At 45.1% G+C, this 16,418-nt stretch overlaps 1 protein-coding gene and 1 long non-coding RNA gene across 7 annotated transcripts in view; one reads left to right on the top strand and one right to left on the bottom strand.

Moving 5' to 3' along the window:
* LOC107053703 overlaps positions 1-8,883 on the bottom strand; it is a 44,596-nt gene extending 35,713 nt beyond the window's left edge. For 4 of the 6 annotated variants that reach the window (XR_006932685.1, XR_006932682.1, XR_006932681.1 and 1 more), the window contains exons 1-5: positions 8,819-8,883; positions 6,926-7,091; positions 6,603-6,743; positions 3,033-5,991; positions 148-1,617 (exon numbers count right to left, since the gene is read on the bottom strand). This is a non-coding gene — a long non-coding RNA (uncharacterized LOC107053703). The remainder of the gene's footprint in view (positions 1-147; positions 1,618-3,032; positions 5,992-6,602; positions 6,744-6,925; positions 7,092-8,818) is intronic. The other 2 variants (XR_006932686.1, XR_005848992.2) reach the window with 1 other exon arrangement.
* A 294-nt stretch (positions 8,884-9,177) lies between these two features.
* Positions 9,178-16,418, top strand: part of TNRC6B (trinucleotide repeat containing adaptor 6B) — a 141,535-nt gene continuing 134,294 nt past the window's right edge. Inside the window, exons 1-2 of the mRNA XM_046907653.1 lie at positions 9,178-9,565; positions 9,980-10,077. Of these exons, the coding sequence (XP_046763609.1) occupies positions 9,415-9,565; positions 9,980-10,077 (249 nt within the window). The 5' untranslated portion in view covers positions 9,178-9,414. The remainder of the gene's footprint in view (positions 9,566-9,979; positions 10,078-16,418) is intronic.

The following is a 16,418-nucleotide window of genomic DNA, read 5'->3' as shown; positions in this document are numbered from 1 at the left end:
CATGCTCCCTTTGTTAGGGTATACAAAAGCCTTTTTTAAAACTCCTGACCATGTTTCAGAATAAATCCAGTCTCTATTTTACTTTTGGGCATTACAGCACATGAAAATGTATTTACAGTAAACATAACATTTTTCTTTCTTTCTCACCTATGGATGTAGATGGAACTGCAGCACGTAGCAGGACTGACAGATGTTTACCTGACTCTTGTCACAACACTTCTTATTGATTTCTGCTGCAAGTCTGGACACGCATACCTGGGGAGTGAGGATGTAAAAAACCACACCTTAATATATGGCATTTAAGCTTCTCCAGTCTCACTCACAATGCGGGCAAATGTGCCATGCTTTTCAACACGACATGAAAGTAAGGAAGAATAGCTCATAAGCATCTGCATAGGAACTCAGGGCAGAATTGCTGGTGTATCCTAAATTCATACCATGATGTGCCAATGTCAGAAGTTTTTATGATGTTCCTAACCCTGTTTCTCTCTCCATTTTCAGTCTGCCTAGCTGCGATACCAGCTCCTGCCTTTTCATCTGCCTTGTCAGGTTTTGTTTTCTTTTTCTGAAATATTAGATATGTCACCTCGTAGGAGAACTGTGAGCATGAAACAGCCCTTCTCTTGCTTTCTACCTGAGACAGGCAACTTCTAGATGATAGGGTGTGCTGAAAGCCAAGATTTAATGACAGTGGATGTGTGAAATCGTTGCTTGTATTTTGCTGGTTATGCATGGAATTTGTGCAGAAAAGCTGATGGAGCATAGAACCAAACTAAAACATGAATAATGAGGAATGTAGCCATTACAGAGGGCCTGAAACACAGAATATAAAAATGAGAGCTGATTTTAATGTAAGGCATATGGTACCATAGGCAACCAATGGGGAAGTCGGGTCAAAGTAAAGTACACCTTTAAAGTACTGTCTGTTTTCAAGGGTCTTTTGCATTTTTGATTTATTTAAAGGGGGGAAAAAAAGCTTCTGCTGAATACTGAATTTTATTTCAATTGTGCAAGTGAGAAAAGTACGCTGTGCCAGTGGGCTGCGGCCAGATCAGCATTTTGTGTGAATTCGGGGGTAGATTTGGCACATGCCCACTGTGGGCTGAATGAACACCGTGTTTCTTCAGCTTTTTGATATACCAAACTGGAGTGGCTGTTACAGAAAGGATATTGTTTTCTGCAATCTGACCAATACACAGGACTGAGCGCTAATATCAAGGCTCTCTAGCCCCGGTCCTGTGGCAGGCGTAGTGCCTTTTTATTGTACCCAAAGCAATACTCCCAAATCATGGCCTAAGACGTAAATTAAATAAACATGACATCACGGGGTGACAAAGGAATAGGAATGCTTCAGCAAGATGTGCATGCATCCCCCTGATATAGCTGGTGGCACGCATCAGTTTGAGCTTCCCTGGATTAGCTACACAATGATGTAAGATGGAGTATGGGGGAAAAAATGAGCACATGAAAACAGGTTGCTTACTCTAGAGCTGGATCCTTTAGCATTAAAACAAAGGCCACGTGTTGCATGCCAGCAGAGTGTGTGGGATAGGAATGTCAGTTGTATTCTACTGCGCAGAGTGACAGCAGCCCAGGTCTGGCTTTTTGCAGTTGGAACTGTGAAGAAAATAAGTTGCATACTTGAGTATTTACACGGGCAGACCCTTGTGTCTGAGATTTCCCCTAGGATGTGATTTCCCCTCATTTTGCATTGTTTGTGACCATGGTGCTTAAGAAACGCAGGGGCTATTTTACTGTTGTGCTCTGGCTTCTCTGAAACTTCAGTACTAGAGGAAGCAATAAGGCTCTCTGAGGTAGCTGGGCTCCAGCTTCTCTGAAGAGGATGCTTCCACAAAGAAAAATGATTAAAAGGAAAAGCTATCTCTCTGAGAAATTATAATATATTTGGTGAAACTGAGCAAAATCCCAAGGCACAGATGCTAGACAACCTTGGGAAAAGGGCATTTACTTCAAGTGTTTGAAAAGAAAAGCTATTTAAACTTTGAAAGAGCTATTGGTTTTATTGTTGCAATATTTATGATCCTCTCTTTATAGGTCATGCAACCATTTCCTTAGTTATCCTTAATCTCCTACCAGAAATTCTTTCCCTTGGCTGGCAGTCCCCTTGAGCGGAGCACTTGCACTACAGAAATGGAAAATAGCAAATATAAACCAAGTGGGATCATTTATAGCTGTCTTGCTAAGTGTGTAACACATCTGCAGAAGGATAAGTTCTTCTGATTTAGCATGGCCATTAGTGACATTTTGCTGCTTCTGAAAGGAAGAAAATGGCTCTGTTTAGTGTCCTGAGGTATAACTGTGGTAATCACGGACGTTAGAAATGGAAAAGGCTGCTAGGTCATCTGGGTCGTTGCCCTAGCGTAATGCAAGACAATTCACCAGTGTATCTTTCTAGGACTTCGTTATTCTACTACTTGTTTGAAATTCTCCTTCACAGCCTAATAAATCTCATAGAAAGGTAGTTAAAATAACTTCTTGGAGAGGTATGAGAGATAGAAATCCTTGCAGGCGTTGCACTGAAATAAAGACCTGTCTCCTGGTTTATCCAAGCATCTGCCATTGCCCTTTCACAATGAAGACGCTGTAATATATTCACTTCCTTTGTTCAGTATTTGTGACTGCAGCATTTCAATAAATCAAAACTTTTCTGGAAGGAAAAGTTAAAGCGGTCTCCACTGATTTCTCACCAACTTCCAAACAGCTTTTAAACATGTTAATTAATTTACAGAGCTAAAGTTATGCTTCTGCAAATCTGAATTAATTTTGCTGCACCCACTGGGGTTATGCTGGATGAATGCTGGAGATCCTGACAGCACAGTATGACCAACAGCTTCCCTTTTGCATCCAAGGAGACAAACTCACAAGAACAAAGACAGAGACAGACAAGTACAGGCGCCAGCCACAGATGCTGTACCCTGCAGCCAAAAGGAGGATGTTGTTTCAGGCAGGCTCCATCTTGTTTCAAAGTCTCACATGTAAGTAGTGCTTGGTATAAGTAATTGGGAATTCACCTGTGCACAGCAGTGTTGCTAACGTGAGGAAATCCTTCAAAACGCTGTAGGGTCTTTGCATTGAATGCTGCTTCAAAAGAATTGCTGCAATAGAAGGACTCGGGAGTTGGACTCTCTTGATAAACACAGATGTCTTCTTGAACGCAGCCCTGGTCTGGAACATCTTGTTAAGAGTAGCCTTAATGCGTATTTTCATTGCTCTCTGTGCTACGGTTAGCCTGTGGAAGCAAGACTGTAAGGAAGAATTGCTGCCAGGGCTGGTTTAAGCTCTGCAAGGCTCCCAGTGACAGGAAGTAAGCCAGCAGCAGCAATCAAGTGCAGTCCAAGCAGCAGAAACAAACAGTAGAACTGAGCTGCTCAGGCCTCTTGAGAGGGAACGTGCTTTCTTTAGCACAGTCAATGAATCTAGAACAGCAACCACAGAACATCTTGCTCTCTTTCAGGGGAAAGAAGGAAAGGAAGGAAGGAAGGAAGGAAAACCCAACAAACTTTTGACTTTCTTTTAGTGGTCTGGGAGTTTAGTGCGGGATTAAAAGGGAAGTCCTGGGGTTTTTGCTTGTTGTTTCACATGTGTGGGGGAGAACATGCTGTTTTGCTAACAGTTGTCAGTGCGTGATGAAATCCACTAGAATCCTCATCATCATTCCTTCCCTGTGCAAAAAGAAAATAGCCCAGTGGGCCAAATGTTTCATTAGCCCCTGAGCAATTGAGTCTTCCTCTGCTTCTGCTTTTGTGTGATTAATCAGTGGTTCTGAAGAGATCATCTGCTACTGAGAGGTCCTGTGATTGCTCCCAGGAGTCAGCTTGTGGGCTTTGCCCATGCAGCTCCACCCCAAGCTCCCAACAGCTGCTCAGCCGTGGGGAAGCTGCTGGCAGGCTTCCATCAAGGGGGTTACACAAAGCTGTACTTGTGAACCTGGATTTAACTTTGCTGCCAACCATTGCAGAAGACGAGCTGGGACAGTGAGTGAGTCACAGGGTTTGTAAGCAGTCAGATTTGAGTATTAAAGAAGAAACAGCCTGGCCCACCCAGCTTTGCTGTTCACAGAATCACAGATTTGCTGTTCTCTGTTCCAGAAACCACTGGAGGCCAAGTCATGGAAATGGCTGCTGCTGGTCCATTTCCATGTGCAGCTCTTCCTGCTGTCACCATTGCCATCATCCCTCCATTCTCTATGCAGCTCTTTCTTTGGGATCTTTGCTAGGGCCTCCCTGCAGCTGATGTAAGGGTAAGGAGGAGGCTGTGGCTGGTGAGAGCCAGGAAAGGCTGTGTGTGCCCATATATCTGTGCAGGAGAGATGAAATACACCTTCTGTGTGCAGCCCTGGATCTAAGAAGCCTCCCATGCAGCTCCCCACTCCTTGGCACTCTTTTTTTTTTTTTTTTTTTTTTTAATCTTTTTTTACTGGTCCTAATGTTGTGCAGTCTTGCAGTTGTTTTCCTCCTCTAGCTTGCTTTCTTATGATGCTCCCTTCCTGCATTATTCTCACTTTCTGTCCTCAAGTTCTACTGTAATTGACTCTGGTTCCTCTGCAGGTGGCAATAAGCAGTCTTGTTATGCACTTGTTTTAAAATAAAAAATGCAGATGTTATGCTTCCCCATCAAACACCAGTTTTGAGAAGTTGTGGAGGAAAGGAAGCCTGTGAAAGGGGCAATAGTGTAACCACCATCCAACATGAGGGAGAATTTAAGCAGTCCAATTGTAGCTCCAACTCCCTGACTATGGCAATTTTTGTGGGTTCTCTCTCCTCAGTCTGCCTGAAGGAGGCATGATTTTCCACACCAGCAAAGGAAGCGGATGTTTCCACCTCCAGATTTTCTGCTCTTCAGTCTGCACTCTTTTACCCCATTCTCCAGTTACACTTCACTGCGTTTGCCAGACCCGGCTCCTTGTCTTCTCACACATTCTTCTTGCAGACCATCAGTGCTGCTCGCAGTCTGTGCCCAGCTCACCAGACCAAAGAAGCATGGCTACCCCACCTGTAGTATTGCTTTCAGTCCTGACAGGTGTGGACAGCAGTGCACCTTTTCACAGACAACAGTGTTACTTCCACAGACTAAGGCAAAATGGCAGCCATTCTGCTTGCTTTGATCTCCTTCATAATAAAGGATAATGGGAGCCCTTTTGAATATGAGGAAAAAGCCCAAGTTAAAATAAAAATTAAACAACATACCCAATTAATTAGAATCACTGCAAAGCCTTGGAAACCTGCCATCTTAAATTACTACACAGCTACAACTCCCAGAAAAAAAATAGTAATAATTGGGAGGAAAAAAATCACATATTCCCGTTATCTTAGTAGGAGTTTGAAATAGACAAGACAGGTGGGAGCTTTTCCAGCAATAGCATTAGTCCTGCTTGTGTGGTATTACCAGATATGCACAGCTTCCTTATTCCCTAATTGCAAGGGCACATACATATTCACAGTACCTGAGGAATAGAGGGGATGGGAGATTTGTGTCCCAGCCCTCTTTTTTCTTCCAAGCCTGATTATTCTATTGCAATGGGGCTGGGTGACATAAAAGAAGTACACAAACAAATGCTGCATGTGAAAGTGTGGCTGCCCTAGGAGCAATGGAAACTCCAGTGTACACTTAAACGTTGGAAAGTGGAGAGAGCTTTTAGCGGTTTCCCTGTGTCTCAATGTAAAATTCTAACGCTGTCCTGATGATGAAGGTGGAGCTGTAACAATAAAATACTGTAATTGCTTTCACATACCTATTTTATTTAGGTTCAGCTATAGGTGACTCAAACTGTTGTGTGCAAGCTCCTGCTGCTGTTGAGTATCGTATCTCTGACCAAGTTGGTGAAATGGGGAGGTTAAAAGGTAAATAAAATCTTGCCTGAAGAGCTGCACGACCTCTGGCCTCAGCACAGCTGCCAATAACTTTTATGTGCACACTGCTTCATTTTCAGTACTGGAAGCACAAAGCAGACATCTTCCTCTGCCAGCATAGCTGGAAACAAAACAAAACAAAACAAAAAAAGTAGATAAAAAAAATAGACTGGGTAAAAGAATATGATATTATTCAAAACATTTTCCTAATTGCCTTTTTTTTCTATTAAAAAACTCCACATTAATATTGTTTTGCTGCAAATTGCGATATTTAAATAGCTTCAAATAACGTTAACGAAGCATTGTTTTAGTTTTGCCTCCAGGAAAAAAAGACAAAACAAAATACTGTAATAAACTGTTCTCCGTTTAAGAACAGCTGCCATCATATTGGTAATATTTTCCCTTTAGCTGCGGGCTGACAAACTTCTCTTTTTTCCGCTTTTCCTTTCAACAGAATTCTGTGAGCGCGGCAGCACACGTTGAAAATTCTGCTAAGCATTTCGCCCAAGACGTACATAAACTGTTCTAACTATTTCAACTGCATGTCTTTCATGGGTATGGCACATAAAAATAAGTCATGTCAAAATAAGCTTATTGTGTTGAGTACAGTTACCAATGTAGACGTGTCTGAGACTTAAAACTCAGATCCTTGAATGCTAGGAGTTTTAAAGGGATTTTTTTGGGGGGGAGGGGAGGACTTTTTTGCAAAGCAGGAATGTTGGCATTAATCACCTGGCCAGTGTACAAGTTAGAAAATTACATTTGACGTATCTCCCTCATTTTCTCCTGCTTTCACTTAATTCTAGTATCCATTAACTCTGTTTTTTTCTTTAAGTTGCTCATTTGTGTTTGTCCTCTGCTGTTATAGAAGACCTAGGAAAGAAAAATAATAATAATTGGTTTGAAGTCTGCTCTTCTCTATTTTGAATACAAATCCTTTCTTCTTATCCCCATTTTCATAGCTCCCAGGCACATTTAGTCTTACTCCCTCTGTCTCTTACTTTCTCCCTGGAAATGTACGTGAAGGATGCAAAAGAACAGTTGGGAAATCTTACCAATCAGCTGAAGGAACAGGAAATGCTGAATCCTTAGTGAACGTGTTTTCTGAAAGTAGTAATTGGGATAAATACTTTTTAAAGTACCCCAACATTTCCAAGTATTAACGTTTTATTCCTTTGATACTTTGATGCCATGTGCCTGCTGAATCTTCACCAAAGCTTTCTAGGAAAAGGATAGAAAAAAAAATGCAGCTTCCAATAGAGAGAAATAAGCAAGAGAATAACCTAATCAGCCTGTCTTCATATGTAACAAGAAACATAAATTCTTTTATTGCTTTTTCACAAATCATCATTTTAACAACAGCCATCTTTTTTCCCCAACGCTGGCTGCTATTCAGTTGCTGATAATTCACAGCATTAGATCATATTTGCAATGCCACATTTCATACCAAAACACCTAAAAATAATGCTCAGTAAAGATCACCAACAAATGCTTTACTGCAGCTTCCCAGAAGGTAACCTGTCTCTACTCGCAGCGCAAGTAACCACACAGGTACTTTCTGTGCCCACTACATAGCTGTGGCTTAAAAGATCTGAAGCAGAAAAAGGGCAGGCTTAGCAATAGCTGTTTTTCAATACCAACAGCTTCTGGTGACTGTAACCAGAGTTCATTCAGATACACTAATTTAAAAAAGCTAGCAAACCTTTAAAAAGGAGGTTACGGCACTGTTGGAAATAATAAACCACTGTGAGGTCTAAGAAAACCTAACTTCCAACTCCAGATTTCAAGGCTGCTTCTAGTGTTTTATCCCCTCTCCTGCACTCTGCTAGATGCAGCATTATTTGTCGCTGGTATAATGAGTAAATTTGATTTCTAAAGAGATGAGGCCATGTATTCTTCACAGCATAAGAAGCAAAGGTGGAATTGACCCCAGTGCTGAAGGACGTGAGCTCCCTCCGGGCTCAGTCATGGTGAGGTTTCATGCTTTGTGAGCTTTGTGAGTAGGGTCCCAAAGGCAGCAGCATGTCCACACACTATCAAACCTGTTCCCCTGCGCTTCCCTAGCATCGCACACCAACCACAGGGGAAAGCTCTTCCTGAAGCCCTCACCCCAAAGCAGCCAAAGCTCTCCCAGCACCTGGCAATGCACCACAGCAGCAGCGTAACACTGACATCCAGTGGATGAAAAAATGCAGTCTCACAGGCTGAGTCCCACTTCTGGACAGAAATGCAAATGGGAGAGGTGTGAAAAGACAGCAAGAACTATTTTGCTCTTACACATCAGGACTTATTGAGAGGCGGGAACTAGCCCAGGAGCTGAGATTCCCCCACATCCATGCGTGAACCTGCATGGGGCCTTCTGAACCATCCATCCAACAAAATCTGCTGTGAAACTACGGGGGCAATTGCAGTGTGGCACCTTTTGCTCCACTGACACGAATGCTTCTGCTTTCCTAGGCTTATACAAAATGTAATATGTACGTTGTTACCCTTTGCACACTCCAAGGGAAAAAAATTCCCTCAGTATCTGCATGACCAGGTCGGTATTGCATCTCTGTTGTTTGCTTTTTGGCACCAAACTCCATTTTCAGCTGCTGCAGTGTTGTAATGGGATTCTCCTGAGGAGACCAAGTGGAAACATGGCACTGGCACACAGGCCGGGAGCTGACAGCCACTGTGCTAACAGCAGTCCTCAGCAGTACCAGAGAACCAGAAGAGCGTGGAAATGGGGTGCACACCTCCATTTTCTCTCCCTCCCAAATGCATTTGTGACCACAGAAGAGCCCGAGCTGGAAGGGACCCACGGAAACCATGTCATTCAACACCAAACCCCATGTCTGAATGTTGATGACCCCACAGGTCCCCTCAGAGCACTCCTTCCTCTGCGTCCCACACACGCGTTCCCCTGCTCTTCTTGACCCCGCTGTCCCCGTTGTCCTCCAGCCCACCGTGTGGAGCGGCGGTGCCGCCAAATCGCACTCTCAACGCAGTGCCTCACGCAACCCCTCCCCCCAAACCAACGGCCGCCAGCCCCGTCACGTGCGCAACTGCAGGAGCCACGTGACGCCCCCGCAGCCTCACGCGGCCCGTCACCGCCTTCCCCTCCGCCTCCGCGAGACAGTGCGGGGACTGACAGTTGACTCAACCAATCACAGGGAGGAGAACGCCCCCTCCCTCCCACGCCTGCGCGTAATCCGGTGGGTGACACCGGGGGCGGCTGCCAGTTGGCTGCGGAGGAGTCGCCCCCCACCAATGGGCTGGCGAGCAGTGCGACTGACATCCTCTCCGCCCAATCGCTGTGTGGGAAGGGCGGGGCAAGAAGCCAACGTCGTTGCAGACGGCAGGAGTGTGGCGTTGTTGTCGCCTGGCATCACGAAGCGGCGATTGCCGCGGTGCTCCTCATTACCGCGTGTGCCCTTCTCCTTCATTGGGCAGAGGAAGGAGGCACGCTGGTGCGGCCTCCCCACTCACTTCGTTTCCAGCGCCGCCGCCAAGGGCCGCGGCTCAATGGGCGGGCCTTTGCGTGTTATAGTGTGACAAGCACATGCCTTTGCCAATGGCGTGCGAGGGCTCAGCCCACCGGCCAATCCGTAGCGTGGAGAGGGCGGGACAAGTGGGGGCGGGCGTCTCATTTGCGAGGCCGGCCTCCCAGCCAACGGGCGGAGCGGGAGGAGGGTCGGCAGCCAGCGAGGGAGGTAACGTCAATACGTGACAGTCAGCCAGGGCAGCCAATCATTGAGGGGGTACCGTCGAGACTGTCCAATGAGAGAAGCTGGAAGGCGGGTGTTTCTGTTTGATGGACGTGGGCCGTGGCTAATGGGCGGGGAGATCCATGTGGCTCTCCCCAATGGACAGCATTCAGGGGCGGAGGGAGATAAGACGAGCAGAGGAGAAAGCCAATCAGCGTGGGGGTCGTCGGGGCGCAGTCCAATGGGCGGTGCGAGGGGCGGCGCGGGGGCGTGTCTCAGTGTGTTTGGGTTCGTGCTCCTCGGGGGAGGGAGACGGCGGCGAGGAAAGTTTTTTTTTTTTAAACTGTTTTTTTTTTCTCTCTCTCTCTCTTTTTTTTTTTTTTTTTTTTTTAATTTTTTTAATTTCTGTCGGCGGAGAAGGAGGCCGCGCTCCGCAGCCTTTTGGCGTTCGTTGTTCCCCGGGCGGAGCCGCCCCCGGCACTGAGGAGAAGGGGGCTCAGCGCGGCGGCGTCTCAGCGGTGAGTGTGTGTCCTTTCCCCCCCTCCCCCCCCCCCCCCCCTTCCCCTCAGGGCCTCCCTCAGGGCCCTTCCCGCCCGCGGGCCGCGCGCGCCGCCTGTGAGGGGCCATTGGCGCTAACGGCGCGCGCGCCCCCCCTCCCCCCCCCCCCGCCGTGAGCCACGGGCGGGCTGAGGGGGGCTCACCCGACGACGCGGCGGCGGCGGCGGCCCGAGGAGCTGCGTCCCTCCGGCTCCACCGACAGGGCCCGGGGGGGCCATCAGGCTGTTGCCCGACCCCGAGGTGCGCAGCTCCCGGCCTTAGGGAGGGGGGCCGAAACGGCAGAGAGCCGCTGAAGAGCCGCGGTGTGGGGACGGCGCTGAGGTGACGGCGGTCCCCCGGCAGCCCGCGGTGGTTGTGTGGAACGTTGGTGTGAGGATGTGGGTGGGAGGAGGGACAGTGCCGAGAGGTGTGTCCCGGCGGCGCGGGGAGGGGGATAGAAAACTTTCCCGGGGTGTTCGTAGCGATAGAAGCCGATGGTTGGGTATGGAGAGGCGCCGGTGGGCAGCGCGGAGTCCTGCGGGCTCTCGACGGCTGCTGTAGGGCAGAGCTGAGGCGTTCTGAGCGAGCCTGGGGTCAGCACAGCGCTGTCCTGGCCGAAGCAGATAGGCTTAATGCTGTACACGCCGCTTTGTCCTCCCCGTGGTTCGTTTGCCGTGTTTTGCTACCCCGAACAGTGACTTTGATATCTCTCTGTAGAATCTGCAGAGCGCCTTTAGAGTTAACTTTTTCTGCCTTCTTCCTTCTTCTTTTTTTTTTTTTTTTAACACTCCATAATCATATTTAACCACAGCTTGTCAGATTCCAGTCCTGCTTTCATCTACAAAACCTTTGAATCTTCCTGAGTAGCAGTAGGTGTAAACCCATAAGCTTTGTGTAGCCCTGCATGAAAGTTTTGTGTGCTGCTTTCCAGTACTATTGCTATTCAGATGAACTGAACTTTAGTTTTTGGTATGCTTGTATAGAGAACAGCTTTGCTTCTTCTACTTCTTATTACATGCACACAAATTCGAGCAGCTTTCTATTAAGCTCATCTGTATTGAAGTTGCTTAGCAATCCCACCTCTCCTGTGGTTGCTGTGACAGTGCAGGTGCCTCAGAACACGCGTGCTGCTGAGGAGCTCAGTAAACACTCTGATCTGCTGCGGCACCCGAGGTCCTGAACTCAAAGATAAGGTCAGGGCTTTTCTGCGTGATCCACTGTCAGCGCTGGGGCTGCCGTGCAGATGGACCTTGAGAGTGCTTGGTGAAGGTGGCTCCTCACCCATGCGTTGCTAACTCTGCTACCCAGGCAGGTAAAGCTTGGCGGTTCTGGGATGAAGATACAAATGGTCTGGCAAAACGTTGAGGGGAGAGTAGAACCCTGCGTGGCAGTGAGCGTGCATTAGCTTTTCTGCCCTGAAATTGTGGTGGCACTGAGGTGCAGGCAGATATTATGTTGTAGAACTAGGTGAGATGATCGTTATGTCTTTTACTTTCATCTCAGCTAGCTACATTGCGTGTAAACGTTTTGTGAATATACAAGTTCATGTAAAACGATGCACAAATATATATACAATTAACTCAGAATTGGCAGTGCTAATTGGTAAAATTCTAATGTGAGTAATTCTCTCGTCAGCTTAGTCTTCGTTTGTTTCCTTATGATGTGATCGGGCTGCTTCGTAAAAAGATTCTCTTAATTCCAGTAATGTGGAAGTACTGGGAAAAACAGTGACCCTGCTTTATGAAACAGTGTACGAATTGGAATGTTACTGCAGTGTTTGCATAGCTGCACGTTCAGCTGGAAATCTTAAAACATAAGGTTTTGTCTGCTCAGATGTTGGGGAAGAAAAATCTCGAAACTGTGAATCAGAAAAAGTATCTCCTGTTGGCTACTGTGTGACTGGATATTCCAAGCCAGCTCTGGAGTTACTAAGTGTGTGGTGGCTTTGCGTGGTGAGGAGCGTTTGATCATTACACCTTGATGTCCTATACCGCTTCCCGGTGTTGGAGGATGACTTGAAGAAGAGGGAGCTTCAGAGAGAACAAACTTGCATAGCTCTGAAACAGTAAGTTTAGCCTGAGGTTTGCCTCCAATGGTAGGTGGTAGTGAACCAGAAATAGTTTTGCAGGAGTAATGCCTGATACGTAGAGATAGCTGCATCTGGAACAGTGGGGTGTGTAGTTGCGTTCAGAATGGTGGGATGAGGTTGAGGAGTGCTATAGAATATGTCGTTTGAAAATAAGTTCAAATGATTTTGTTCTCTTGGTCCTTGATTTTATGTTACGGTAAAACTGGTGTGTTTCTGCTCACGGAAGGCTGCGCTTACAATTATTAAGAGTTACGAACTGGAGATGATAGAAAAAACATCCTCGGAGCTCAGTTATTGATTTGAACGGGTTTATTAATAGTCTACCAAATGGTTCAGTTACTTTATTCTCTGTTTTCCGCAGCATACTTGGATGCAGAATCCTCTGTCCTGGCTGCTTATTGCCATTATCTTTTTTTTCTCTTTTTTTCCCCCCCTCTCAGAATGCCTTTTTCTACATGAATAGTCTGCCTTGTGCAATAATGATGATCAACAGTCATTTTGCAGCTTCTTTGCGATGACTTTCCTCGGTAATTGCTTTGATGCTGTCATTGCTTTCACTAATTCTGTCTGTACCAACAGTTTACGAATTCTACAGCGCTTACAACGTTCCTTACAGTTACTACAGTTATTAGTATGAGATTTTATTTTTCATGCAGCCTTTTTCTGAGTTTAATGTCTGGATCAGTAAGTCTGTCACTGTGAAGAACCGGCGTTTTTTTGTTTTCATATGGTAAATTGAGTGTATTTAATGCACAGATAAAGGAGGAAGTATCTGAAACTCACAGCTAGATACTGGTGGGTCTCATTGAGCATAACTTTGGCCACCTCAGTCCTTACAGTGTGTGTGTCTGAGCTGCCTTTGGAAATGCTTTGAATGGTCTTTCTGATGTTTTTGGAAAAAAAATACTTGTAAAATGTTACGTTGTCGTGGGGAAAGGATGGGAAGTTACCTGTCTTGTGTTCTAATAGCGAGAATTTAGTGACAGGTATGTAGAGCAATTAATACTATATATTTCTAGTTGTTTAACCAGATGTGGTATAAAAGATTCCTGGATTCTTGCTGATAATGTTCCATACCTTAATAGTTACTTTTTCCTCTTTCAAATAAAAGTACGTACTAAAATATGTTGTTCCTCCAACACACAGTGTGTGATGCAGACCCTGAAGAATTGCTCTCCATTTCTTGTTAATCCAAACTAAACTTTCTGCTACCGTCTGCTAATAGAAGCAGGGACACGCTCTGGTACCGGAGCCAGCTGTCACTGTCAGACAAGGAGCTGCCAGTTGGCATTTCTGCTTGTGAGTTGATGAGGGTAATAGCTGGTAGGGTATTCTGGTTCCTCTTCCCTGTCACTTTCAGCAGACTATAAAACTCTAATACTTCCTCGGATTTCTCTGCCTTATTTTTCATATTTGCTTTGCTATGCGCAAAAATAATGAAAACATTTTTTTTTCCAGGGAAGTAAGCATGCTTTGCTTCAAAGAATGGGTGTTGTTTCTGGGTTTTTTCTCCTACAGAACAGTAGGCAATAAGTCTATCGAATACATTTTCCTTCTCGTAGTGGTAAGAAGGAGAGGGTGTTTTTGCACTTAAAGACCGTATGTTGTAGGGGAATGTTCTGAGGTTTTTAAGTTCTCATCAGCGTAAGGTTTGTGGTTGGAGTTTGGATGTTCTCCGTGTTTACCATGTAGTGAGCTATGGAGATGACCTTTTCCAGTTTCAGCTACTCAGTACGGATTGCGTTTCTGGGCCTCGCCAGCTTTAGAAGTTCTGAAATCAGATATCTTGCATGTATTTCCTGATGTAATGTGTGCAGATTAGGAAAAGCACAATGGGCCCTCTGTGAAAAATCTGAAAATAAGTGTTTGATTGGGGAAAAAAGAACTGTATTTAGAAGGGTAAGTAAAATACATCCAGAGGTAGCTCTTAGCTTAGCTCTTGGTATTTTTGAGAAATATGCTGCTGGACAGAAGAATTGGGAGCTGCTTTAATATAGTATTCCTGCTGCATGCTGTAGGGGAATGGTCAAAATAAATGTGTCAAGTAGAAACTCAGAGGCAGTATATTTTGACCCTGTCAGGCAGAAGATTGAAGGCTGAAGAGCTAATTAGAGGATGAGAGGATAAGAAGCAAAGTTGCAAAACAAAGGGTTGATAATTTTAAATAGCCTGACAGAGGATTAGGCAAAAGGTGATACAATAATAGGGTGTTGTGTGAGGAAGAGCCCTCTAAACCATCTCAGTGAGCAGCAAAGAAAATAGCTCAGTGATGTTTTTAGTTGATCTAATTTCTGTAATTTCATTTTAGCTGTTGAGAGCGCGGTGAAATGCACTATAATGACAACAACCTGACAGAGGTTTTTTCATTAGTGTCTTCCATTTTTGGCAGTGAAGGCTTCTGCCTTAGGAGAAGTCTGTCCTTTTGTGCTGTTGGATTTAGTAGTGGTCTCCAAAGAACATCAGTTTGTACCTACGCTGATAACTTCTCTGAATTTAGAGATTTTCAGATTCTAGCTTCTCTGCTAGTTACAGATGTTTTCTTTTCCTGTTCTTCTGATGATCTTCTATCCTGAAACTGCATTTTTTCCTATCTTAGTCTTGCTTTTCTCTCAGCATTGATTGTGCCTTGCAGTTCTTTACAGTGCTTGTCATGTGGCAAAAGTAGACAGGTTTCACAAGTGAAATTGTAAGTGTGATTTTAAACGAAGACGTTACATGTTTGCAAAGCCCTAGGCCAGCGTTCTTCTTTTAAGTTTGCTTTATTAGATTGGCGTGTCGTCAGAGCAGACGAATCCCTGGGCTGCTCCAATGCAGTCCTTGCTGACTTCCAGGGCCCTGTGACCCCTGTGGGAGCCTCATCTCTGAATCACGCTCATGCTAGGAAATGGGCTCATCTCAGGGAGACAACAGGAAACCTCCTGGGGCTGCCAGCGTGCTGTGCCTTAAACATGCTTTGGCCCTGAGGTGATCCCCGTGTTAATGGCAGTCCCTCTTGACTTCTGCTTCCTACTGCCAAGAGATATGAATTACCCCGGCGCCCTGTGTCAGCATGGTCTAGCTCCAGATACAGACAGCTTAGTTGCTGTCTGTGGCTGAGGAGACGTGGGTTACCCAGATCTTCACTTGTACACTTGGAAACCTTTTACTTCTCTCCTGGAACGTTTTGTGGTTCCTTAGAAATAATTTGATTTCCTTTTCTGGAGACATTTGAAATACTTCGGAGTACATTTGATTTTCTTGCTACAGCCAACAGTAGGATCTGCTTTTTCACACGGTAATATCATAACTTCATGACTTCTAAGTTTTTCCAGAAGTACGAGATAAAGTTGCATTATGCATTTGCTTCCTTCGCTCATGCAATGATACGCTGCTTTGAATAACCCAGGTTTCTGGTTTTTGCACACTGACTTCAGATCCTCTGAGTTAAGATTAGTAGGTGAAAAACCTCACTGGAAGGCTGATGTCTTGAATACAAACTGAGGATCAAGTAGTTGAGTGAAATGTTTTGTCTCTGAGGTAAAGGAATGCAATGTGTTCACTTGCCCCAGCTTCTTGCAAAAAAACAATGCATGCTTCACTGCAGAATGAATTATGGACCATCCTTGATCTGAAGCAGCTGGAAATCACTTTAAGAAAGAAGGCCATAACGTGGCATCAGATAGCCGACAGCATCCTAGAGCAACTACTTTCACCTTCATGGGGTTGTGTTTTGTTTTTTTTGCAACCCTCTTGAGGAATATTCTGGGGTAGGTGTGTCATGGTTGTAACAAGATTGTTATATTGCTCTAAATGTGGTAGTTTAATTGCACTTAGAACATGCGCATTCTGAAATGCGTGTGTGAATTTCTTGTTTTATTATTATTTTTTAAGTTGAACTTAAACAGTTTCTAAGAAGAAGTTAAATGAAGAGCACTTTGGCACCACCAGCGTGTCCACAGAGGAAGTTTTACTATTATAGCCGTTGTAATTTACATTCATATCCTTCCATATGTAATTGGGTTCTCAGGGGAACTTTGTTTCCAAACCAGCTTTCTAACTCTTTCTGTTTGTCAAATGATTCTGCCTTACTGGGTTTTAATTACTGTGTACAGTTGCAATTACAAATGTGACTGTTGTGAGAGGATGAGGAATACATACAGACTTCAGTTATTTTTCAGTGTTTTTTTAATTATATTTAGTAAAAGGTTAGAGGAATGTTATCTGCATTTCTGATGGCACTCAATTTGCTGAATG

Source organism: Gallus gallus, chromosome 1 (genome assembly GCF_016699485.2).
Source record: "Gallus gallus isolate bGalGal1 chromosome 1, bGalGal1.mat.broiler.GRCg7b, whole genome shotgun sequence".
NCBI classification, from domain to species: Eukaryota; Metazoa; Chordata; class Aves; order Galliformes; family Phasianidae; genus Gallus; species Gallus gallus.
This window is presented reverse-complemented; position numbering and strand designations above follow the sequence as displayed.